Genomic DNA, 25,338 nt, shown 5'->3' on the forward strand with positions numbered 1-25,338 from the left:
GCACAGGCTTCAGTGTTCTCAGGTGTGTTGGAAAAGAATCTTGCTTTCGTGGTTTTGTGGACGCAGCCGGCATCGGCATAGGTTCCACGGTTATTTTAAGTGCTGCTGTTCTTTTCTGGGTTTTTCCGCAGTAAATGAAATCACCGCACAAATTGCTTTTCAAAATAATGCTTTCAGGGATCAGAAGCATTTCCCCAGATTGCCGGTAAAATGAATCTCCCATCGTTGTGCTGGGTAGTCCCTTTTCTGTGGAGCTAAAATGGGAAATTACAAGGGCTTGCTGTTTTGACAGGTGTGAGCCCTCCCTGCCAGCCTTCCTGCCCTCCCCTCTCCCTCTCTCAGCGACGTGAATTATTCCAGCTAATAGCACTTCTCTGTGGAGTGCAGCCCCCTGCGTGCTTCAGAACAACAGGTAGACAGAGATGAGCGGCGGGTAATTTCTTGGTTCTCTTTTAGCAAGAGTTACATTGTGAGTAAATGAGGCAAAAACCCTCCCGAAACCCTACCAAGCAGTCTGAGAAAGCACGCGTGCGCGCGTGTGTGTGTAGGGGAGAATATTTAACAGACATAGTTTGAAAATTATACCCACTCACAGAATGTACAGAAAATACACTTCCTCATTTTAAACAACACCAGAATTTGAAATATTGCTCTTTGTTAAATTTTGCTTCTCATCTTGCCAAAAAAAAAAAGAATATCAAAGTAATCTGAAATCATTTACCAGGAACCCCGGCAATCCATTGATAGGAGACAAAATGGAAATCAGCTGAGATGGTTCTAGGTTTGATAGGAAGTATTATACTTTGATTTTGACTATTTTTGGGGAAGTTTTTCTAAAATTCCTTTATTCGTTCATTCAAAGAAACATGTCTTTGGTGCCTGCTGTGTGCCACGCTGAGTACTAGATGCTGGGATACAGGAGTGAGCAGGCAGACACTGCCCGTCGGAAGTGGGGAAGGCAGATGACATACAAGTGGGGAATAGGCAGTATGATCTCAGGTCAGGAGGTAGTGGTGGGACCGGGTGAAGATCTGGGTAGAGGGACCAGAGAGAGCAGGGACTCAGGTAGGGAAAGGGCAGGCCAAGGCTGAGTTAATTGCTCAGGGAAATCCATGAACACAGTGTGGTTTGAACAGGATAAGGGAGGAGAGGGTGGGTAAGATGTGGGATCAGAGGGCTGGGCTGGGCCTGGGTCACCAGGGTGGCTTTGGTCAGAAGTCTGGCTTTTATTTGAAGAGCAAGAGATATAGCGGGTTGTACATCTTCCTGCCTCTTCATTAGAGCATGGCAAGTGTTAATGAACCATCCTGATGATTTGGGATTATTCTATAGTGTAACTCAGTGGGGATAATACTTAGGATATCCATGGCGGGCGGCAAGCATTGCTGTCCCCCAAGCACCAAATATTCCCAGAGCCTTAAGAGTCATGGATTCTCCAGCTGTGCCCACTCTGCATGGACCTCTTAATCCTGCCTGCCTGACAGCCACTGAAGGTGGCTTAGGGGCCATGAGCTTCACCGGCCCTGTTTCCAGAGGCTGTTTCCCTTGAACTTGCAGGTGTAGGTTGGTTCTGGGTGGGAGCTGTCCTGGAAGCCGGTCCCCCTACATTTGGGGGGGGACAAATTTGGGGGGGACTTGGACAGCTGCCCAAGTCTGATGCCCCACGAGATTTCCTTAACCCTCCCTCCGTGGTGTCTCCTGTCCCCTTGGAGGGGACCTGTCGAACTGTCGGGCTCATTTTGGGTGCAGGCTGCACATTGGGGGAGTCATTAAGGATATCCCGGTGGTGGAGGGACTGTAGGTAGGAGTTGTAGGGAGGTTTCAGTTGGCCTTGGGCAGGGAGTCCCTGACAGCTGTAGTGGAAGCCACTTCTAAAAGGATGGACGTCCCTGCCTTCCCAGGATGTTTTTAAAGCAGAATGGGGCAGGCTTGTCGACAGCCTGCTCTGGGTCTGACCCAGAAACAGGACACGGACTCAGGGGAGGCTGCAAGGGTTGTGATGTGCTGTCCCTTCTCGGGGAGCTCACTTCGAGGTTGCAGAGCCAAATCATAAGCCTGGACCAGGGGTGAGCAAAATGAGGCGGGCAGCAGAATAAGAAATAGCACAGACCACTGCATGTTCATTGTCATGTTTTTTTTTGGCCGCTCTGTGTGGCTTATGGGATCTTAGTTCCCCAGCCGGGGATTGAACCTGGGCCCTTGGTAGTGAAAGCCGGGAGTCCTAACCCGTGGATCGCCAGCGAATTCCCCCATTGTCAAGTTAATAAATGTTAGCGAGAGAGAGCCCCTGGAGGCTTTTGTTCTGAAGAGTCTCATCATGGGCTTTTTGTCCTTTTAAAAGATTTTGCCTTTTTTTTTTCGGTTTTATTTCACAGACACTATTACATACAAATGTAGAAAATATTTTATCAAATGCCTGCAAAGCTTAAAAAAATAGCTTTTTTTGGGGGGGGGGGCTTCCCTGGTGGTGCAGTGGTTGAGAGTCCGCCTGCCGATGCAGGGGACGCGGGTTCGTGCCCCGGTCCGGGAAGATCCCACATGCCGCGGAGCGGCTGGGCCCGTGAGCCATGGCCGCTGAGCCTGCGCATCCGGAGCCTGTGCTCCGCAACGGGAGAGGCCACAACAGTGAGAGGCCCGCGTACCACAAAAAAAAAAAAAAAGCTTTTTTTTTTTAACTGTGTTAAAATGCTGAGTTTATTTCACATGTATATTTTTGTCTCCTCGCCATCTCCATTTGTCTGACCACTACTACTACTATGTTCTATCATAACATTCCATACATACTTAAAACCAAGCAAAGGGTGGAGTTCCATCTTTAAAAACTAAACAGGCATTTTGGACAACACATTCTTGGCAATGGAACCTGGACAACATTTATTGGACACGGTAGGGAAAGTTCTCACTCTGTGTTGTAAAAAGGACAGCCAGATATCAACTGTTACAGAAATGAACTAAGACAGAAGAGTTTAACAAACGGTTTAAACTATTTTCTTAAAGAGACTTCCTCCACTACCAGAGATCTTGAATAGCCTCCTGGTCAGTCATCGGAAACAGTTATTCACATAATTGACGAATTTGGCTTCCGCTTTGGGAACGGAACCACCTTTTTCTATACTTGCTTGCATTTTTGCTTTAATGTCTTCTACAGGGCTAGGTCCTTTTTGGTGTTTTAGGAGGTTTTTTTTTTTCTGTTTTTTGAAGGATTCTTGACCTTTTGATTTTGGTGTTGATGGTTTGAGGCTTTTTCATTCTGGTTTGATTTTTGTGCACTTTTGGCTGGAGTATCCGTACAGGTTTCTTTACTGGAGCTTTTTCTTCAGCTTCCTCAGCATCAAAGTCGTCACCATCATCATTTTCATCATCATCATCGTCATCTTCATCAGCAGCAAGTTTTACTTTTTTCTGTGGAACCTTGCTACCACTTCCAGGAGCAGTTTTAAAAGAGAAAAGAAAGTGCTTTATGTCTGAGTGCAGGAGAATGAGATTTGGGGGATAATTCTCTTTTCAGAGGTGTAGTCTAGGATGCAGACTGTTTTCTTACTCGCTACCAACCCAGAGCCAAAGGGGATTTATTACTGTTCTAGTGGATTAAAATGACTAAGCTATTGAGCCTTTGAATGTCGTAGCTGAGTTTCGTGTCACGTGTGGTCCTTGTGACAGAACGTGCCTGTTGAATGGATCGTTAACTAACCACTCAAACCAAGTCATTTGAAAAAAAAGGAATATGTATTTAAGAATCTTGGAAAATCCACTAGGCTGATTTGGTTTGCATTAAGGAAAAAAAAAAACAATTCTGGAAACAACCTAAATGACCATCGAGAGAGATCAATGGATAGAGAAAATGTGGTCTGTACATACAGTGGAATAATGTTCAGCCTCAAGAAGTATGTGGCGTCATGGCTGAACCTGGAGGACTTCAGGCTAAGTGGGGTAATACGCCAGTCCCAGAAACACAGATACCACATGACTCCATTTGTACGAGCTATCTAAAATAGTCAAATTCATACAATCAAAGAGTGGAACGGTGGTTGCCAGGGGCTGGGAGCAGGGAGAAATGGGGAGTACTAATCAACAGGTGTAAAGTTTCAGTTAAACAAAATGAATAAGCTCTAGAGAGCTGCTGTACCAACATATACCTATAATCAGCTGTTGGAAAAAAAGTGTTGCCTGCCCTCTCAATAAACAAAGGATATTGCAGCCATCAAGCCAGTAAAAGACCCTGGATGGTGAGCCCTGAGGGAACTCAGGCTGGAGACAAACAGGTAGCCCGCTGCCCCACCCTCAGCCACTGTAGCCACCCTAAGCGGTGCACCCTGAGGACACTCGGGATGGGAAGGCACAGGCTCCTGTCCTTGACAGCTAAAGTGCATATCAAAGGAATGATGTCAGTGAGCCCTGATGCTTACATCTTCCCACACATGGGAAAAAATGCTAAATTCTTTAACTTGAGATGCTTGGTTTTCTTTAATTAACGATAATCTTTGAAGTTCCCACTACCTGGTCTTTGTTGCAAAATCTCCTGTATATACTGGCTCCTCCCTGACCTCTTGGGAGCAGTCCCTCAGCGTGATCTGAGAGGCTGCGTCCAGGCTTAAGTCCTTTTTTAAAAAAAAAAAAAAAAAATTAATTATTATCTTTGGCTGCGTTGGGTCTTTGTTGCTGCATGCAGGCTTTCTCTAGTTGCGGTGAGCAGGGGCTGCTCTTCGTTGCGGTGTGTGGGCTTCTCATTGCAGTGGCTTCTCTGTTGCGGAACACGGGCTCTAGGTGCGCAGGCTTCAGTAGTTATGGCTCCCGGGCTCTAGAGCACAGACTCAATAGTTGCGGCGCTTAACCACTGCGCCACCAGGGAAGTCCAAGTCCTCAGTTTTGTCCGCCAAATAAATAATTCTCAACTTTTAGGTTGTGCTTTGTTTTTCAGTTGATACGGCAGTTATGCGTGATTCACTTAAACGTTTCTTCAGAGGGTAGAACTCATGTTAAGTGTTCTTGCACAATAAATTGTAAAAAACTTAAGAATCTTGGAAATGACCACAGTTGACTTAAACTCCCTTTCTCTTTTGCACTCCCAGGGCCTGGGTTCCAATAAATAATTGCTACCTCATGTCTAAAGAGATTCCTTTTTCTGTGAAAAAGACCAAAAGCATCTTCAACAGTGCAATGCAAGAGATGGAGGTTTACGTGGAGAACATCCGCCGGAAGTTTGGGGTCTTTAATTACTCTCCATTCAGGACGCCCTACACGCCCAACAGCCAGTACCAAATGCTGCTCGACCCCTCCAACCCCAGCGCTGGTGCTGCCAAGATAGACAAGCAGGAGAAGGTCAAGCTCAACTTTGACATGACGGCGTCGCCCAAGATCCTGATGAGCAAGCCGATGCTGAGCGGGGGCACAGGCCGCAGGATCTCCTTGTCGGACATGCCACGCTCCCCCATGAGCACCAACTCCTCCGTGCACACAGGCTCCGACGTGGAGCAGGACGCCGAGAAGAAGGCCACGTCCAGCCACTTCAGCGCGAGTGAGGAGTCCATAGACTTCCTGGACAAGAGCACAGGTCAGCCCCAGGTGGGAGAGGGTACAGGGGCCCCCTGGGACACAGGGGCGCTCCCATCGGGGCCACACCTGTCTGGCCCTACCTGGTGAGCATCACAGAGTCAAAGAGAGCTGCGTGGCGTTTCATCCCAGTGGAGCAAGTTTTAATTTTTAACTGAGTAACCCATTGGGATTCTTGCTGTTAGGGACCCAAAAAATGAGAAAAGTGTTCCCCAAAGGCCAGCTGGAGGTCGTTCCTAGAAGTGGGCAGAGGTGGCCAGAAATCCTTCAGAGTTCTGTTCAAATGCCTCCTGAGATGAATCACAACTTCCTACAACAGTTTTTTTCTTTCTCAAGAATTTTATTTTAATTGAAACATTTTTCTATCAAAACCAGATATTCACATTACTTAAGGCTCGAATATTAGAGGAACATGTAAGGGAAACAAGCATATTCTCTCCCCAGAGCAGTCCCACTTCTTAAAGGTCCACCCGTTTAACGGTTGTGTTGCACTTTGGAGCCTTGCTGCTGTAGCAGTGGTGACGAATGAGGATGCTGGTCTCAGATGAGATCCCAGCTCTGCTACTCACTAGCCCTGTGGCTTTAGGCAAGGTACCTAATGCCTCCGTGGCTTGGTTTCCTTACCGGTAACACGACCATAATGATAGGACCTACCTCAGGTTCTTGTGAGGATAAATGAACCACCATACATAAAGGGTTTAGGACAGTGCCTGGAACAGTAAGTGCTACAAAAATGTTGGCTACTCTATTATTTCTTCTGGTAGTTGCTCATCCCATGCCTGTGTGGATTCAGAGAGGTGTTACAAATGAGGGATGCTGGCTGAGTGTACGAAAGCAAGGGTGACTTAAATTGAATTCTTTCTATCCAGACAGTTTGGTTGCATATTAAAACCTTTAAGAACTCTGTTTCCACAAGGAAATGGGTGTACTCTCATTTTTCTTGAAACACGGCCTTTACTCTTTTGTTCTTTCTTGTTGTATCTTGGAGAAGCATGGGTAGAAGGTAGCTCCACACTGAACTTGGTAACGGAGGCAGCTGGCCCTGAGGCTCTGGGTTGGGGAGACTTTTGATGAACCCCAGGACACACGCCCTATTCTCAAGGGTTTCAGCCCATGGAATGTCCACAGGAATGTGGACTTAACTGTTTTCACATCTTAACATTCTTCCAGAGAAATGGGAAATCTGCATTTTAATATAGAATCTCCAGTTATGAAATGTCAGCTCAAAATGTCTTAAGATATTTTCCAGAATGAATAAAGCACATCTACAAGTTGGACCAGTATTAGACCTCTGGCCAGAGCATTACCCTTGGAGAGCCTTTCAGACACCACCCTCCCAATTCTTTCCTTCACGTAAGAACTCTTTAAGGAGCAGGTGTCCGGAATTCCCTGGTGGTCCAGTGGTTAGGACTCCATGCTCTCACTGCTGAGGGCCTGGGTTTGATCCCTGGTCGGGGAACTAAGATCCCACTAGCTGCATGGTGCAGCCAAAAAAAAAAAAAAGAAAAGAAAAGAAAAGGAGCAGGCATCAGTTAAGAGACCACCAATGTCCCCGGAAGATAAAATGATGGGGACTTAGTGTTAAACTCAAAGAATTCCACTCATTTCGGTTCGTGTTGTTGCTTCTTTCTGGTTTGCTTATTTCAAGTACTGCTTGTCGCTGCTCTCCAGATGACTATAGGTGGAGTAGAGAGTTAATTACCAACAGCTTTTGATTCTTCAGAATAAAGGCTGCAGTCTTTCTCCAGGTCTGATCCAGCCATGTGGTCGAGGGACTCACAGTTGAGTTATAGAGCTTCGTTCTGATGACATAACTTTTGTTCACCAGCCTCAGAAAAAACTTCCGTTTTGCCCCCTGGTTTCTGAGCAGAGTCCTTAAAAGCTTACTTTTATTCCATGACATGATTCCATTTAAGCCAAGTTAACATGGTATGTAATCACACAAACTCCTCAGCCTTTTAGTTCTCATAGAGATCATGCTTTTGAGAAAGAGTTTTAACTCGGCAGCAATCCCATGAATTACTGTTGCCTGAACTTTGACTGCTACGATATTTTGCCATAATCTTAAGTACTACCTATTTTATTACATTCTTAAATATTAAATCTGCAATTTATAAGTTGCAGACGCAGTTTATAAATGCTAAGCTAAATAAAGTATATAAGTTCATGTGTTTAAACTTTTTGCTGTGCTTTTTCCTGATATACGTGAAATTAGCACATAACTTGTAAAATAAAACATGTTGGTCTCTGAACCACTATTGATGTTCCAGCACCATATTTCAGGAAACATAGTTTTAGAGGAATAAGAAGAACACGTGTAATGGGTTTAATTAAGCTTCTCTTTCCTCAAGAGGTTCAGAGGTTGAAATGACGTCAGAATTCCTGACAAAACTCCTTATTACATGAGTGACTTTTGAGGTGGTAAGTTTGCAGATACCCCATTTCAGTAGAATTTAAAGCCGTTTCCCAAAATATAACTGCTTACTAGTATGTGCCTGGGTTATTTTGCTGATCGTGAGTTAGGCAGCCAGTGAATAGTGTAGGGAGAGAAGGTATTTATTAAAAATTGTTTTAGTCTTAGAAATTGCCCTCTTTCCTGTAAGGAGCTAGACAGTAAATATTTTAGGCTTTGTAGAGCTCTTGTTACAACAGTGCAACTCTTCAATACCTTGGTTGTGTTACTAAAACACCCATAGGCAGTATGTGGCTGAGACACTGAAATTTGAACTCCATATAATTTGTATGTTCCATGAACTACTAATCCCCCCCCCCCCCAACAAACCATTTAAAAATGGTAGATACTCTTCTTAGCTTACAGGCCATACAAGAATGGGTGGTATGCCAGATTTGGCCCATGGATGGGTTTGCCAGTTTCTGTTATAGACTAAGAGAAACTCCGAGTCAGTCTCCCCATTTTACAGAAGGCAAGTTGAAGTCCCTGCGGAGAGTGCGGGGGTGCTGAAGTTCCCACAGCCAGATCCTGAATCTGGATGGGCCTTCTTTGCACTGCACACCACTGCCCTCTGCTGTTGGCAGCGATAATAGCACTTTGTGGAAGGAGAAGTGGGTTATTTATTGAAATGCCCCAACAATCAGAGAGAGTATAATTGAGACAAGACCGCGCTTTATCCAAAAGTGTGTTTAAAAAAAAAAAAAAAAAGATTGTCATAGAAAGACCTAAGAAAAACCTTATTAGTTTCAGCAGGGAAAAATTTGTAGCCAGCCACATAAGACTACACATTGAAATAAGTTATTAGATAAAATTTTTATGAGAGTTTAGAAACCCTCCTTTTGTTTGGGGGATTGAGGAGCTCAGAATCATGTGTCTATAACCCTTAGGGCTGGATTTAGCTCTCTGAGGAGCCCTTTGCTCAGCCAGACTCCTTTTACTCCTGGAATCTTGTTGTGTTAAGGGTCAGAGTGGTTTATATTCTCCATGATTTGTCTGATTCCTCCTTTATCTAGACCTCCTGGCCAGATTGATGCCTTTGCCAGTATTTGCTTGCGGGATCCTGATTTAAGTCATTAATATGTATTAGGGTAAGAGTCCTGGGGCCTGGCTTTCACCACTCTCAATAGTGGTCCTTTGGTCTTGCAGCCCCATGTGGGTTCCTTCAGGGAGAAGGGAAGACGGTTTCAGATACTCTTTTTGTCCTGTGAAATCAATACATGTTTGTCTTAAAACAAGTGCTAGTTACAAAAACTAAAGTCAGGGATAATGCCACCTCCCACAGTCAGCCCTTAGAAATTGTTTCCTGGACTCTTTTTTTTTTTTTTTTCCCGCTGCACTGAGTGGCTTGCAGGATCTTAGTTGCCCAACCAGGGATTGAACCTGCACCCTTGTCAGTGAAAGCGCGGATCGCCAGGGAATTCCCATCCTGGACTACTTTGTGTTGGTTTATACATCATATTATCAAGTTGAAAATTCAAATACTTCCAGGGATCAGGCAGATATGGAAATGAGTGAGTTTTGGAAGTGATAAGGACTGGGGTGAACTAAAGCAGAAATCCGCTCGTCTTCGTGACTGTTGACGCACTCATGGGCGCTTGTGTGTGTAACACTTTCCGAAGCAGTACTTACTCTTCCCATACGTGTGTGCTGAGCTAGAGAGGTATGCTTTTTTAAAGGGCGCTGGGGACCAGATCCCTCTGCTGGTTCTAGCCAAGTGGGGATGTGGCTCAGTGTTGCCAGATTTCTGGCTGTTCAAGAGAATTCTCAAATATTTTTAAAATGCAAACTACCCCAACTTTTACACATTGGCTCAAATTAAAAAAAAAACTATAGGGACTTCCCTGGCGGTCCAGTGGGTTAAGACTCCGCGCTCCCAATGCACGGGGGCACAGGTTCGATCCCTGGTTGAGGAACTAAGATCCGGCATGCTGTGTGGCTGAAAAAAAAAACACAACAAAACAAACAAAACCTATAGAGCGCATCAAATGCATCTGTGAACTACCGGCTTCATGGATCACCTGTTTGGTGTAGACTGTTGAGGGTTTTCTTTTTTAACTTAACCTTGTGTTCTGAATACTTTTCCATGAACTAAATAACCATTCAGGACAGCATTTCTGTCCTGTCCTAGACCATCCAGTGATTCTATGCTGTGGAGCTCATTTGTTCATGCCACCAAGAGTGGTGCAAGATGCTGCCAGCCCTTTGATTGTGTAGGTTGCTGCCAGGGCTTTGTAAGTAGAGGAACTTCAGTGTGAGTCATTAAATCCTCCACTGCCGCCTCCCCCAGGGGGCTGGGGTGCGTGGGAGGGAAGGGGCCTTTTTTCCTAATTTTTTTTTTTTTCTTTTTTTCTAATTTAATCCTACCACTCCTGTTTCATGTAGTCAGAAGGGCACTTAGCACAGTCTGGGGGTTTTGTAAACGTAGATAATAAATGATGCGTTTTAGCCCTTGCTTGTGAATTGCACATCAGAGTGTAAAATCTGATTAAATTATTTGTGACTTCAAAGGCAATTAGATCTTCCTTTGGGCAAGATTTATGACTTTATAAAGAAGGATTGGCATCTGTTTCAAGGCCTAATTGAAACGTGCATCTCCAATTGTCTTTTTGCTTTCAGAAATGTCTGTAGGGTGATTTAAAACAGGGTTTCTCAACCTCAGCAGTACTGACATTTTGGGCCGGATGATTCTCTGTGGTGTCCTGTGCCCTGTAGGGTGTTTAGCAGTGTCCCTGGCCTCTACCCACTAGATGCCAGTAGCACACCCCTGCCCACAATTATCACAGCCAAAAACATCTCCAGACATTGTCACGTGTCCCCTGGGGGGCATGGCCACCACTCCAGTTCTCATTGAGAGCCATAGATTTATGGACCGTGCTTTTGAATTTCAGCCCTGATAAAACTCTGCTTAACCTTCAACTTTGAAGCTCTCCAATATTTACATTTCATTTTACATCATTTTCCCCTGAATATAAGATATGCCTTTCAAATGTTAATATTATAGAATAAATAGTCCATAATTTCACGCTGAGAGGTGACAACTATTAAGAATTGGGTGGCTAAAATTTTTTAATGTATATAATCACAGTGATGATGACAGTAATAATTTGTGTGTGTGTGTGTGATGGAATGGGATTGTACTAAACGTTTTGCTTCTTTCAACTTAGCAGTGTTTCTTTGACGTCTTTCTACTTGAGTGCACATATTCTCATCATCAGTAGTAGGTAGATTTTATGAAGTCGTGAATGCAGATGTTTTAAACAGATACATTGATTTGTTTTCTTAATGTCTGTAATGTATATATGTGTGTCTAGAGCGATTTCAAACAGGGTTTCTCAACTCATCACTACTGACATGTATATGTTAATTATGTATTTATATCTCTCTCTATATGGTCCTTGCTCACTTTCTAACCCCCAGTGCTGTAGACATTTTGGCCAGCTTAATATTTTCCATGTTTCTCTAGATGGTCATGAATAAAAGTCTTCAAGAACATATCAGTGATTGAACTTCGCCGGAGTCACGCAATTACAGAATTCCTCTCCCTTCATTACATTTTTTATATTAACAAATACATTTTTGCACCTGTTTTAAAGTTTTTTCCCCCAACAAAACCACAGTAAAAGCAAAAGCATTTTTAAAAGCGCAAAGTGGCTCATAATCTAAATGCCTCTAGTTGACCCTTTTTTTCTTTTTAAACGATGAAAGGACTACACGCACATGGTTAGAATTAAAACAACAAAATGAAACCCAGCAATATTAGAGCGGTATAGAAGGGTATAAAGGAAAAGCTAAAGTTTTTAATTTTTTTATCCCCACTTCTGGGCTCCAGTTTTTCTCCAAAGTTTCCATGATTATGGGATGTGCTGCTAGAAAAAAAAAATTTTACGTTCATTTAAAGATGTGGGCATGCTTTTCAGAAACATTTACACATACGGGGACATTTCTATGCACACTTGATTTTACCTTTTTCTCTTTTTCCCACACATATTCTTGTCAGGATGTAGAGATCTGAGTCTTTCTTTTTAAGGGTTGTGTGGTATGTATTCCATTATTTATTTAGCCAGTCTCTAATGAACAGGCGTTTATAAGCCATCTTCCATTCTTTTGCTATTATAAATACTGTTGCAGTGAACCTTCTCGTGCATATCCAGTATCAGGGGCACTTTTATATCTATGGGGTGAATTCATAGCAATGGAACTTCGGGTCCGTGTGTTACGTATACTTTAATTTTTTTTTATATTTAAAAAAATTAAAAAAAATTTTTTGCCACACCACGCAGCTTGTGGGTTGTTAGTTCCCCGACCAGGGATTGTACCCATGCCCTCGGCAATGAAAGCATGGAGTCTTAACCACTGGACTGCCAGGGAATTCCCTGTACACTTTAATTTATTTTTTATTTTTAATTTTTTTTAGTGTTCAAGCATCTACTTTTTATTTATTTTTTTAAACATCTTTATTGGAGTGTAATTGCTTTACAATGTTGTGTTAGTTTCTGCTGTATAACAGTGAATCAGCTCCACGTATTCATATATCCCCATATCCCCTCCCTCTTGTGTCTCCCTCCCACCCTCCCTATCCCACCCCTCTAGGTGGTCACAGAGCACCGAGCTGATCTCCCTGTGCTATGCAGCTGCTTCCCACTAGCTATCTATTTTACATTTGGTATACTTTAATTTTAATATCATTATCACCTAACTGCTCTCCTGAATAGTTTTTTTTTTTTTTTTTTACTTTTTTTTAAAATATAAATTTATTTATTTATTTTTGGCTGCGTTGGATCTTCGTTGCTGTGTGCGGGCTTTCTTTAGCTGTGGCGAGCGGGGGCTACTCTTCATTGTGGTGTGCGGGCTTCTCACTGTGGTGGCTTCCCTTGTTGCAGAGCACGTCCCCCAGGCACACGGGCTTCGGTAGTTCTGGTGCACGGGCTTAGTTGCCCCGCAGCATGTGGGATCTTCCTGGACCAGGGCTCGAACCCATGTCCCCTGCATTGGCAGGCGGATTCTTCACCACTGCACCGCCAGGGAAGCCTCTGAATAGTTTTTTGATGCCTGTGAGTGTACCTCTTTCCTCACCTACCCTGAACACTAGGTGTTATTTTTGAAACAAGTGTACCATGCAGGTGAAAAGTATGTAGGTTGGAGATTTATCTGTATATCTCCATATGCCTTACCTGAGTTTACATTTATTTATGTCGAGCTCAGGGTGCTTCTTGACCATTTGTATTTTTCTGTGAGCTGCTTATCCATGTGTTTTCCTTGGTTGCCTAATCACTCAGCATGCCTTTAGTAGCTGCAGAATATCGAGGAGATGGTGTAAGTTGGCACCTTTGTAATGGAGAGGTTTTATTGGTTGTCATTATCATTTCTTTATTGCTTATTGTGACCACAGTCATGAGAAGAGGAACGGAGAATTCATTCTTCAGTTAATCATCTCATGTATCTGCTCATGTTGTAAATGTCTCAGGCAGCGTCAGTGGCTGGCAAGGAGCCTGTTCTGGAGCTGATATTCTCAAGGCAAAAGGGGCACCTGGACCAGCTTAGATGGGGCTGGCAGGGGAGGGCTCTGAGGAGGTGGTATTGGACCCAAATGTTGAGGACGGCCGGCCAGTATGATCTGGGTGGGAGTGGTGGGTTGGGTGGGTGGGGTGTCTTTCCTCGGAAATTCCAAGTGTAAAGGCTTGAGTTGGGAGCGGACTTGATCTTGGAGGGACCAAGCACAAGGGGCCACGTGGCTGGAGATTCCAGAATGAGGCAAGGAAAGGTCAGCTGTCTCATTGGTTTTTTTTTATTCTGGGGAACTGGACGCCCCTGGATGGTTTTAGGTGGAGGAGTGATGTTTGCTTTCCTCGTTTAAGGCGCTGTCCCGGCTGCTGGGGGGAGGTGCCCTGGGAGGGGGTGCTGTGGCAGGTGGTAGGGGACCTGCGGGGAGCTCTTACAGGGTCTTCGTGGGAACTGATGTGTTAGGGCAGTGTTTCCCAAACCTTTTCTTCACCATCACCCCCGAAGGAGCCCTTTTAGACACTTTCTTCTTCTTTTTTTTTTTTTTTTTTGCGGTACGCAAGCCTCTCACTGCTGTGGCCTCTCCCGTTGCGAAGCACAGGCTCCGGACGCGCAGGCTCAGCGGCCATGGCTCACGGGCCCAGCCGCTCCGTGGCATGTGGGATCTTCCCAGACCGGGGCACGAACCCGTGTCCCCTGCCTCGGCAGGCGGCCTCTCAACCACTGCGCCACCAGGGAAGCCCCTAGACACTTTCTTCTTAATTGTCCTCCCGTGAATATTTTTTAAAATGGAGGTGAGAGCCACATAACAGAAAATTAATCATTTCAAAGTAGACAGTTCAGTGGCATTCAGTACAGCCACAACACTGTGCGTCCACCACTCTTACCTAGTTCCAGGACATTTCCATCACCCCGGAACAAAACCCTGTACCCGCCAAGCAGCCACTTCTCACCCCTGCCCCCTCTCCCACCCCTGTCCCTTTGCTCCATCACTGACCCCTGGCAGCCATCGATCTGCGTTCTGTTTGTATGGACGTGCTCAGCATGGATATTTCATTTCAGTGAAATTCTATAAAACATGACCTTCGTATCTGGCTCCTTTCACTTAGTGTGGCGTTCTCAAGGCCACCTGCATTGCAGCGTGCATCAGAACCTCATTCCTTTATACCAGGGCTTGTCTGTGTGTTGGTGGACACTTGGGTTGTTTCCATCTTTGCATTACTGTGCATAGTGCTGTTTTGAGGATTTGAGTATAGGTTTTCACTTCTTTGGCGTCTGTACTTGAGTGGACCCTCATGAACTTTAAACGTATTGTATGTCCTTTTACGTACGGCATGTGTGCTTTATTTATAAAAAGAGTAAGATTTTTTTCACCCTCTAATATCTACTTTCTGCCCCTTGAGGGTGATAGCCCTGGAGATTGGGATGGAGGTGAGTGCGAAGATTTGGGTGTATTTTGGAAGTGGTGTGCAGAGGACTCGCTGAAGGGCTGGGTAGGCTGAGGCGGGAGAGCAGAGGAGGAATTGAGACAGTGTAGACGTGTTTGGCCTTGAACAACTGGGTGAGTGGTTGTGGGGAGGTCAAGACGGACACAGGTGTTTCACAAATTGGGGAGGTGGGGTAGGTGGCAGCCAGGGATGGGCACTGGCCATCACTTTCTCAGAGGCGAGTTCTGCAGCGTGGGTTGCTAGGTGACCCCGAGGTGCTGTCCTGGTCCTGATTACGTGAAGCACTGCAGTACCAGACGCCAGTGAGGGTGGCCCCTGCCCTTTGCTGGCCGGGTGGAAAGTGAACCAGACCCATCTCCATGGGAAACCGGTGTTCACGTATCCAAGTGCTGTATTTCAAATTTTTTAAAAATTTAGAACGTGTCTCTTGAACCTTCAATACTTAAATTTTATTAACAAAGGAAACGTTATATGTCTATGAAATTGAAGGCTTGTTGTTCCAGTTATTATTATTATTATTTTTTTGCGGTACGCAGGCCTCTCACTGTTGTGGCCTCTCCCGTTGCGGAGCACAGGCTCCAGACGCGCAGGCTCAGAGGCCATGGCTCACGGGCACAGCCGCTCCGCGGCATGTGGGATCTTCCCGGACCGGGGCATGAACCCGCGTCCCCTGCATCAGCAGGCGGACTCTCAACCACTGCGCCACCAGGGAAGCCTCCAGTTATTATTTTTTAACTATACAAACATATATATATATATAAGAAAACTAATGAGTCTCCCTGTGTTCTTGGTAAATTCCCTGCAGGCCCACAGCGGGGGGTAGGGCTCTGCTAGACCACCTGCCAGCCTCTCCTTCTTACTATGTAACTTGAACTGTTAAATAGGGGAACGTGGACTCCCTTGCTTGAGTTCTCTGTGTGACCCCGCACCTTTGTGTGGTTTTGGTTCCCGCTACCCTTTAGGGTTAGTCTTCCTTGTCAAAGTTCCCTGCAGCCCCAAGCAGTGCTTCTGCTAGTATGCTAAGACCCTCCCTGCGAGACCCACTTGCTAGTTTGCTTAAGGGAATACAATTAGAAAGACTCTGGTCTTTAATCCTTGTGGAGGGAATACACTGCACTGATCTTTTCAGCCACTGCAGATCTCTTTTGGAAACAGAACATAAATGAATGAATAATAATTAAAAATCCTAATACTAAGGATTTTATTGGTGATACTTAAATCTTTTGAAACACCTTTATTTTTCTATTTATCTTTCTATTTATTTATCTTTCTATTTATTTGTTGGCTGCGTTGGGTTTTTGTTGCTGTGCGCGGGCTTTCTCTAGTTGCGGCGAGTGGGGGCTGCTCTTCGTTGCGGTGCGCGGGCTTCTCGTTGCAGTGGCTTCTCGTGTTGTAAAGCATGGGCTCTAGGTGCACAGGCTTCAGTGGTTGTGGCACGCGGGCTTCAGTAGTTGTGGCTCACGGACTCTAGAGCTCAGGCTCCGTAGTTGTGGCACATGGGCTTAGTTGCCGCACGGCACATGGGATCTTCCCGGACCAGGGCTGGAACCCGTGTCCCCTGCATTGGCAGGTGGATTCTTAACCACTGCGCCACCGGGGAAGTCTCATGAGTTAGGTACTTTAATCAATCCTTTTGTATTATATTATTAGTATCCCTCTTTGTAGCTATCAGGAAAGGAGATTCAGAGACATCAGGTCACTTGCCCAAGGTCACACAGCACGTCCACAGAGCTGGGATTTGAACCTCTCTTTTGGCTCCTGATCCATGCTTTAATCCACTTCTCCCTACATCTAGAGTCTTTCCCACTCTGTTGCATTAAAAATAGTGTTGGCAGGTCCTGGCGCTGGAGCTGAGGCTAGCTCATGTATGTTGACTAGTAGAGCTGGTGTAGAGTTTAACCCATTGAATCCTGACTCTGAGGATCCCCATTTGGCAGATGAGGAAACCAAGGCAAGAACGCAGCAGCGTGTCCAAGCACTTGTGAAGTCCCTGCGATGTCGCGAGTCTAACCCCATCACCATAAACAGCTTTCTTGAGGTTTCTTGCACATCTGAGGGGAGCTGGCCATTTGAATGCCTGTCACACGTTTATGGTAACAGGACAGCCCAATAATACAGAGCCACTTCAGCAAAGGGGCAGGATCTAAAAGGTCTTTGGGAGGCCCCAGTTGGCCCATCTGAACACTTTGTTTTGTTAAATGGTTTGGTTTCTGTTCTCTCTTCCCCCACCTGCTCAGGGGAGCAGGAAGTTGGGAGTTTTAAGGTATTTTTAAGACTCAGGCATAGGTACGACTCTATCCTCCTATAAAAGTTTGAAACCCAGTAAGGAGGGAGGTAATTTACCAACAGCACCCTCACTCCATCTGTTGTGGAGTTTGGCTTCGTTCAGCATTGCAGGACCTTTGAAATGAGAAGCCTGCGAGCTCCCAAGGGGTGGAGCTGGCCCCTGGCAGGTGCAGTGGCTGGGTGAACTGGCCCCTGCGTCTCCCACAAATGGACAACATGCCATTTGTAAGCTTGGCTCTGGTCTCTGCATCTGGACCGAGGCGGGGGCTGGTTTAATCGCTGTTTGTTTTGAGATTTACACCCGTGAATGGGCCAAACCAATTTCAGTGGCAGCTTAGCCGATTTGTCTTAGAGCTTTGTGTTTAATAGAATGACTGGGGCGGCCTTCTTCCTTCGTGGCTTTAACATCGAGTTAAAGCCCTTTGCTTGAATTACATAGCCAGCCCTTCCTGCTCCAACCCCCTCTGTTGCTCTGGCGGCCTGGTTGAAATCAAATAGAATTTCTGTACTCTCCTCCCTGCCCCACACCTACAAGCTTTATATGTTTCTTTATTTGTAAATCTCTCTTTTAACGAGTAACTTACTTTTTCAGCTTCACCAGCCTCCACCAAGACAGGACAAGCGGGGAGTTTATCTGGCAGCCCGAAACCTTTCTCTCCTCAAGTATCAACACCAATCACGACGAAAACAGACAAGACGTCCACCACGGGAAGCATCCTGAATCTTAACCTGGGTCAGTTGGAATTTTGGGAAGCCTCTTTCCGTAGCAGCTATGAGTATTTCTGCAAGTTGTAATGTCCTCTTTTGTGTGTGGTTCTTTTTTTTTTTTTTAAAAAAAGATTGGTATTTTAATTTTTTTTGGCCGCACGACATGTGGGATCCTAGTTCCCTGACCGGGGATCGAACCTGTGTCCTCTGCGTTGGAAGTGTGGAGTCTTAACCACTGAACCTCCAGGGAAGTCCCTGTGTGTGGTTCTTGAACCCTGAACTCTTTTCTGTGTACAAAATTTTGAAAAGGTACAGTGGATGGAGATGAAGAGAGATCAGTACGAGGAACTAGCAAGGGATTTCCCAGAGCTTGTTGACATGCAAGGCTGTTTTATCTTGAAATACCTTAGGCCAGTGTTTACAGCCTTGGACCACAGTAACACAGTTCTTATATTTGTAAATACGTATATTTAAAGTTATATATATATGTGTGTATACACACACACACACACAGACACACACACACAGACACACACGGTATATATTGTTTTATGATTCAGTATTTATTTTTCTTATGTATAGTGCGTTCTGACATGTTGTTTTAATTCTTTTTTTTTTTTTTAATGCTAGTCTTCATCCTTGATGTAGTAGTTTTTTTGTTTTTTTTTTAAACTCATTGAGTTTCAGTTGGTTCTTTTGAAAGCATTACCTTAGGCCAAAGTCTTTAACAAAAATTAGCACCAGAAATGCTAAACACCCAACTAGGAAGCTATTTTATTAAGCCATTCAGTCATGAGCCCTGATTTTTATTGAGCATCTGTTATGTGCTGTGCACTGTTTTAGACCTGGGGCGGACAGTGGTGAGTGAGGGCCCTGCTCTCTTACACAGCTTGGTTCTAGAGAGGGAGAAATAATAATCAAGCTAAAAAAACTAAGAGAGGTCAGGTCATCATGGAAGGTAAAAGGTATTCATATGACAGGGAGAGAGCTGGGCAGGATGGGGGTGGGAGGAGCAAGAGGCAGTGGTTAGGGAAGGCCTCTGAGGAGGTGATACCTGGCCAAGGATTTGCATGACAAGAAAACCCAGCCATGTCGGTGTTCAGAGGAAGAACATTCTAGAAGGAACAGGAAATCCAAGGCCTTAGGGTCAGGATGAACTTGGTGTGTTATAGGAATGGCAAGGAAGCCCGGGTGACGTGTCCTAGTGGGTGAAGGGGAGATGAGGTCAGAGAACACAGGGACCTCATGGACCTTGGTGTGGGACCATTTGAGCAGAGGAGGGATGTGAACTGACTGGGCATTTTGGAAGGACCTCTCAGGGTGTTGTGTTGGGAAGAGCCTGTGTCAGCCATTCTTAACCAGGGGCAGTTCCCCCGACCCCCCAGAGGATACTTAGCAGTGTCCAGAGACATTTTCGGTTGTTACAACGTGGGGGTGGGGTGGGCTCTCACCACTAGCATCTAGTACAGGCCCCCCCAGCAGAGATTTACTGGGTTGCGCCTGTGTTGACAGATTTGGTTATGGCAGGAGAATGGGAGCCAAGAGTTCAGCTTTCGATTCTGTAAGTTTGAGATGCCAGCTAAATTCCTAGGTGGAGAGGTCATGAAGGCAATTGGAGGCTGAGTCAGGCCAGGTCAGGGCAGGAGGTGTAATTCTGGGAATCTTGATTTATACGTGGGATTGGGTTCAAGCAGTAGTTCTCATAACTCAGGGGAGGCGGAGAGTGGGGGACGCTGCTGGCATTCCTTTAGTGGTTGCAGACCAAGGATGCTGCTAAACTTCCTACAACGCGTGGGACAGAGCCCACCACGACAGAGGATTATCCAGCCGCAGTGGCAACAGTGCTGAGGCTGAGAGACCCTGGTCCAGAGCATAAAGAAGGAGTGAGGGGCCTGGGCCGCTTGCACATGTTAGACCTCAGGAAAAGTGAGCAGAGGAGGCTGAGAAAGCGCAGGGGAACGAGGAGAAAGCAACACTCGGGGAGTGTGGCCTACTCCGGAGGCCTTGAGTATACCGGGTTTCAGGAAGGGAGGGGCGGCCACCCTTGTGGAGTGATGCTCCGGCCTGAATCCACAGCCTCTGGTGGTCACAGCCCTCTGGGTTCATCTTGTCCTGAGATGTCATTTTCAGATGGAGAAACAGAGCACTGGAGAGGCGACCCTAGGATCTGGGATTACAGAGCCAGAGGTGGCCGGGCTGGAGGGAGCCTGTGTTTCCATGGAGGCTGGGGCCTCATTTACACAGGTCACCAGGTCGTGCAGCCCGGAAGTGATGGGACAGTCCGGGTGGTGGCTTGAGGGGCTCCAGCTCAGGTTGGCTGGTGGGAATTCTTCACTTGAACCCACGGGGACCCATCCGTTCCCCTGGGGAACACTCATCGTTCTCAGCAGTGTGGTTTGCTTTCTCACACCCTCCTCCCACCTCTGCACCCCCGAAAAGAAAGCTGTACAGAGACGTTCTCACAGTCATGCTTCCTCTCTGCCAGTCATGTGTGGCAGGAGTAGCTCCTTCCGTAAACCGGGCTGTCCTTGGGCGTCTGTGTGATGCTCTGGGTTTTTCCATTTGGCTTGACCCACGCGTGGGAGTGAAAGGTTTTTTTCGTGGGTTGTGTATTGGAGGTGGGCACGGCAGAGTACAAGGCTCTCCTGTGCAGAAGCTCCCCGCCAGCTCTTTCCATTCCTGGGACCAATGCCTCGTTTTGTCAGCGGAAACAAATGCATAGGGAATGTGGCGTTTTATGGGTAGGAATTTCAGTTACCCAGTGGCAAGAGGATCAGGTAGGGATTGGTGAAAAGTGCCGTGGATGGGTAGAAAAATAAGAAAGTGGAGGGAAATGCTGAATACTTCTCATGGGACTTGATGTCTGGCATCCATGTAACTGCTTTGAACAGACAGAAATGAGACAGTGCTAGGGATCATAATGACATCATTGTATCTAACAAAACAGTGTTTCATTAAAAAAAATAACTGGAAAAGGCAAAATTACTGAGATGGAAGAAAGATCAGTGCTTGCTGGGAGTTGGGGAGGGTTTGACTACACATCACAAAGGGATTCTTTGGTAGATGGAATTGTTCTGCATTCTGTTTGTGCTGGTGGCTACTCGCATCTATTGCAGGTGTTAAAAGTCATATATTCTCCAAAAGGTGAATTTTACTTTCTGTAAGTTAAAAGTATTAAAAAAAAATACAGCGACCTTCAAGGTAAGGTAATAACCCCATTGCACAGAGAAGCAAAGTTACCTACCCAGGATCAACACGTGGTTTGTGGTTGAGTTTGGCCTTTAGACTCGGGCTTGTCTGTGTGTATCTCGGACTTTTAACTGAGATACGAGGACTGAAATGCTGCAGGACAAGGGCGTGTTTTGATTTTCATGGGCCCTCGCCACTGTGCCTCTTTGTGCTGCTGGGTTAGTCTGCCCAGCTGTAGGGTCAGGGGTCAGGTGAAGGTTTGGATGGACGGTCGCATGAAGGACAAAGTGCCTTTCTAAAGGAAGCAGCTCCCACAAGTTGAACCTGTGCTGTCCAACTCTGAATTTTCAAGAAAAAACAGCAATCCAGATTTTTTATGTGAACTCTTCTAGGTTTTAAAAGTTGACCGTCAGTTTCATTAAAAACCTCTATTTGGGGGCTTCCCTGGTGGCGCAGTGGTTGAGAGTCCGCCTGCCGATGCAGGGGACACGGGTTCGCACCCCTGTCCGGGAAGATCCCACATGCCGCGGAGCGGCTGGGCCCGTGAGCCATGGCCACTGAGCCTGCGCGTCCGGAGCCTGTGCTCCGCAACGGGAGAGGCCACAACAGTGAGAGGCCCGCGTTCCGCAAAAAACAAAAAACAAAAAACCACCTCTATTTGGAATTCCCTGGCGGTCCAGTGGTTAGGACTCGGTGCTTTCACTGCTGAGGGTGCGGGTTCGATCCCTGATAGGGGAACTAAGATCCCGCAAGGTGCGGGATCAAAAATAAAAAGTAAAAATAAAAATCTCTATTTAGGCCGAAGAAACAAGTACAACCAAAAATACAACCACCAGCCCGTGGGCTTTTCTCTTACAATTTATTTTGCTGCATGACGGAGGGGAAGGCCCTGCACGCCAACACACCGGGCCTCATTTGCTGTCTTGGGCCCCTTCTCTCTGCTCTAAAATAAGGAGCCAGGCCAGGTTCCAGCCCCCTTCTGTGCGTCTACGGCAGTTACAAAATAAGTCCCGAATAAGAATGAGTTTATGGCGCAGGGGGAGAGGGGACCAGAGTGGCTCTTTCCTTCCTCTAGACTCCTGTGTGCTTTCTCTGGGAATCCTCTCTCCTCTCGCACACGGTGTTTGCTTTTGGCTCAACAAACGCAGCAGTTGAGTCGTCCTGTTAGTGACAGAAATGTGCCTTGATGCTCCGTCAGAGATGCCGACGATGGAACGTAGTCAGACCTGAAGGCTTTCTGCTTGTTTATTCTTCCACTGTTGCTGTTGTCAGGCCTGCTTTCTTTTCTCTGCAGAAAGTGAGACTTTGAGGACGTGGATGCAGGGCTGGGTACCCCGGTTGCCCAGATGTTGTCTTGATATTTTTTTTAAAAATAGTGAACGAGGTGGGGAAGGTCTCTGCTTGACTGATGGATAAGAGCGTCTGCCAGGGTCTCTCGTCTGAAGGACGTTGTTCCCTTGACGGAGCTGCTGTTTTGTGCCTCCTAGAAGACCATTCGTTATAGTCTGCCTACACCTTTTGAATAAAGGAGATTTTTTTTTTTTAAACTAAAAAAAAAGAAGTGCTTATAGTTTTCTTTTTTTATTATTATTGTTATTTTTTTTGTGTGTGTGGTACGTGGGCCTCTCACAGCTGTGGCCTCTCCCGTTGCGGAGCACAGGCTCCGGACGCGCAGGCTCAGCGGCCATGGCTCGTGGGCCCAGCCGCTCCGCGGCATGTGGGATCTTCCCGGACCGGGGCACGAACCTGTGTCCCCTGCATCGGCAGGCGGACTCTCAACCACTGCGCCACCAGGGAAGCCCTAAAGGAGATTTTTTTTTTAAACTAAAAACAAGAAGTGCTTATAGTTTTCTTTTAAAACATTTTGTTTTGATGGCTGTTGCTCTCACCTCATAGTGGCTTGTCTTCCGTCAGGGCACCGTGGCGATGGCTCGGCTGTCCGTTAGGGCCTTCTGATTTTTGTGGAGTCACACGATTGAAGAAAAAAAGTTTTGTTTTTATAAGTAATGAATGCACACGGTAAGAGAAATTTCAAAGTACAGAAAGATGTCTACTGAAAAGCCAGTCTACCTGTAACCTCTGATCACCTGTTTCTGTGACCCCCTTATTCACCCCCAAAAAAAGGGTGACCACTGTTGGGTCTTTTTTTTTGTTTTGTCATCCTCTGACTCTGTTGGCTCTTTTTTAGTCTCCTTGGGGAGCGCTTCTAGACATCAGCCTGGGTGATTTGGTCCCCATTTGGCAATGTCTAGACACCTGTTTATTATCCCAACTGGGATATGGGTGCTACTGGCATCTAGTGGGTGGAGGCCAGGGTTGCTCTCAAACATCCTACAGTGCCCAGGACAGCTCCCGGCCCTTACCCTGACCTCCCCACCCCGCAAAAGAAAGACTTATCCAGCTCCACATGTCAGCGTTGAGAAGCCCCAAGAACACATATATTTGTATCTCTGTATTCCCTTTCCTTCTTTTCTCCCACACACCAATGCTAATGTCCTTTACTGATTATTTTCCTTTTCCTTAAACAGATGGGCTTTCCGTATCACCACGTAGAGAGCTCTGCCCCTGTGTTATTTTAGCAGCTGTATTTTTTTCCGTTTAAAGGTAAACTGTAACTTATTTATCCAGGCACCTTATTTATTGAGTAGTTTTCCATTTTTTGCTGTTGGAAATAGCTGCAGTGAAGACCCTTGTGCCCACGTGGGAGTGAATCCGCAGGATACATTCCTAGAAGTGGAACCTGACGGTCAGAGGCCATGTGCTGTTGACATTTGGAGAGAGGCTGCTAGATCGCCCTCTAAAGGGTGGCTCTGATTCACGCTCCCTCCAGCAATGGAAGATCGTGCCTCTTTTCTCTAGTGCGGGTATTTTTTTTTTTATCCCCGGTTTCCACTTATAGCCTCAGCTGTCTTCATATCAGCTGAAAAGTTCACAATGTTGGCAGCAAGGGTGGATTCCGCAGATATTCCCGATATAGAAGGGCAGAGGTGGAAGGAGTCCTGATAAGCTGCTAGGAGCTAAATGAGAAAGAGAAGCTCTTCTTTTCTCCTTGCGGAGGAGAGTCGAGTTCACACACAGCTGAAAGTTGGAGAAAGATAATTACATTTGGCTAAACTCCTAAAAGTCTGCTCCCAGGGACCTGATGATTAGCCCCCTCCCAGGCTTTCGGTGGTTTCTTCTTAGAATAAACGTTACGGTGGCTCATTGACCCGAGAAACCTTATTTTGTGAAATGAAATGCTTCACCTTCTTTTCATTCCTCTTGATTATGAATATTCAGGCTTTAGGCTAAAGTTAAGAGATTGCATTTACTGCAGACCCACACCGGTACACACGCGTGTGCACACACACACTCGGTTATTCTGGTGATGTGTAGATCTATTTTTATGATCCCCGAGGTTTAGGTACACAAGGGTTAAGGCAAATCATGAGGCATTTCCTTTACTCACAGACAGGATTGGTCCAGTACAGGGGCTCACAGCCTAACCTGCCAATTAGAATACCTGGGGAACTTTTAAAGGGCCAATACTCAGGCCTCCCCCTCGCCAGTGAATTCAGTCTCTGGGGGTGGGGCTGAGGCATCAGGATTTTTTTCTTTAAAGCTCCGGGCTGGGAGGGGGGCGGTCTCAGTGTGCAGCTAAGGTTAGCAGTCACTGGACTAGTACAGGGGCTGGCAAAATTTCCAGCCTGTGGACCAAGTCTGGCCTCCGACTTGTTTTTGTAAATAAAGTTTTATTGGAACATAGCCACATCCATTTATTTAGCACATCATTTTATGGTTGCTTTTGCAGCAGAGCCTGTACACCTGCAAAGCCTAATTTAATTTACTCTCCAGCCCTTTATGGAAAAAGTTGGCTGACCCCTGCCTGGTAACTGCTGTGTGGAATCTAACCACATGGGAGTGTTATTGAGGACAGAGTGTCCTCCTGTCACGTGGGCAGCACTGCCATCTCCTGCTACCCCCCTTCATGGGAAGTATTTTTGTGAGATACTTCTTTTCCAGCTTGATGCTTGAAAAGGCTGCCTTTTCCCTCCAGAATGCAGTGTGCTTCCTCATTTCTGAGAGCAGAAATGACCAGACGGGCCTCCTGTCTTTCCCCTTCTACTGTCATGTTTGCAGCTCAGGTGTTGAAGTCCGTAAGTCCTGATCATACTGCTGTTTAATTGGATCTTCCCTTTTTTCTTTCTATGTTCCCCAGTCCTTCTC

General features: G+C 46.0%; 1 protein-coding gene across 13 annotated transcripts in view; it reads left to right on the plus strand.

Annotated features, from left to right (window-relative positions):
- Positions 1 to 25,338, plus strand: part of ZMYND8 (zinc finger MYND-type containing 8) — a 126,611-nt gene that overhangs the window by 62,489 nt on the left and 38,784 nt on the right. For all 13 annotated transcript variants that reach the window (XM_060030677.1, XM_069541464.1, XM_069541465.1 and 10 more), the window contains 2 exons: positions 5,070 to 5,551; positions 17,828 to 17,968. In XM_060030677.1, coding sequence (XP_059886660.1) covers positions 5,070 to 5,551; positions 17,828 to 17,968 — 623 coding nt within the window. The remainder of the gene's footprint in view (positions 1 to 5,069; positions 5,552 to 17,827; positions 17,969 to 25,338) is intronic.

The sequence above is a fragment of the Delphinus delphis genome, chromosome 15 (genome assembly GCF_949987515.2).
Source record: "Delphinus delphis chromosome 15, mDelDel1.2, whole genome shotgun sequence".
NCBI classification, from domain to species: domain Eukaryota; kingdom Metazoa; phylum Chordata; class Mammalia; order Artiodactyla; family Delphinidae; genus Delphinus; species Delphinus delphis.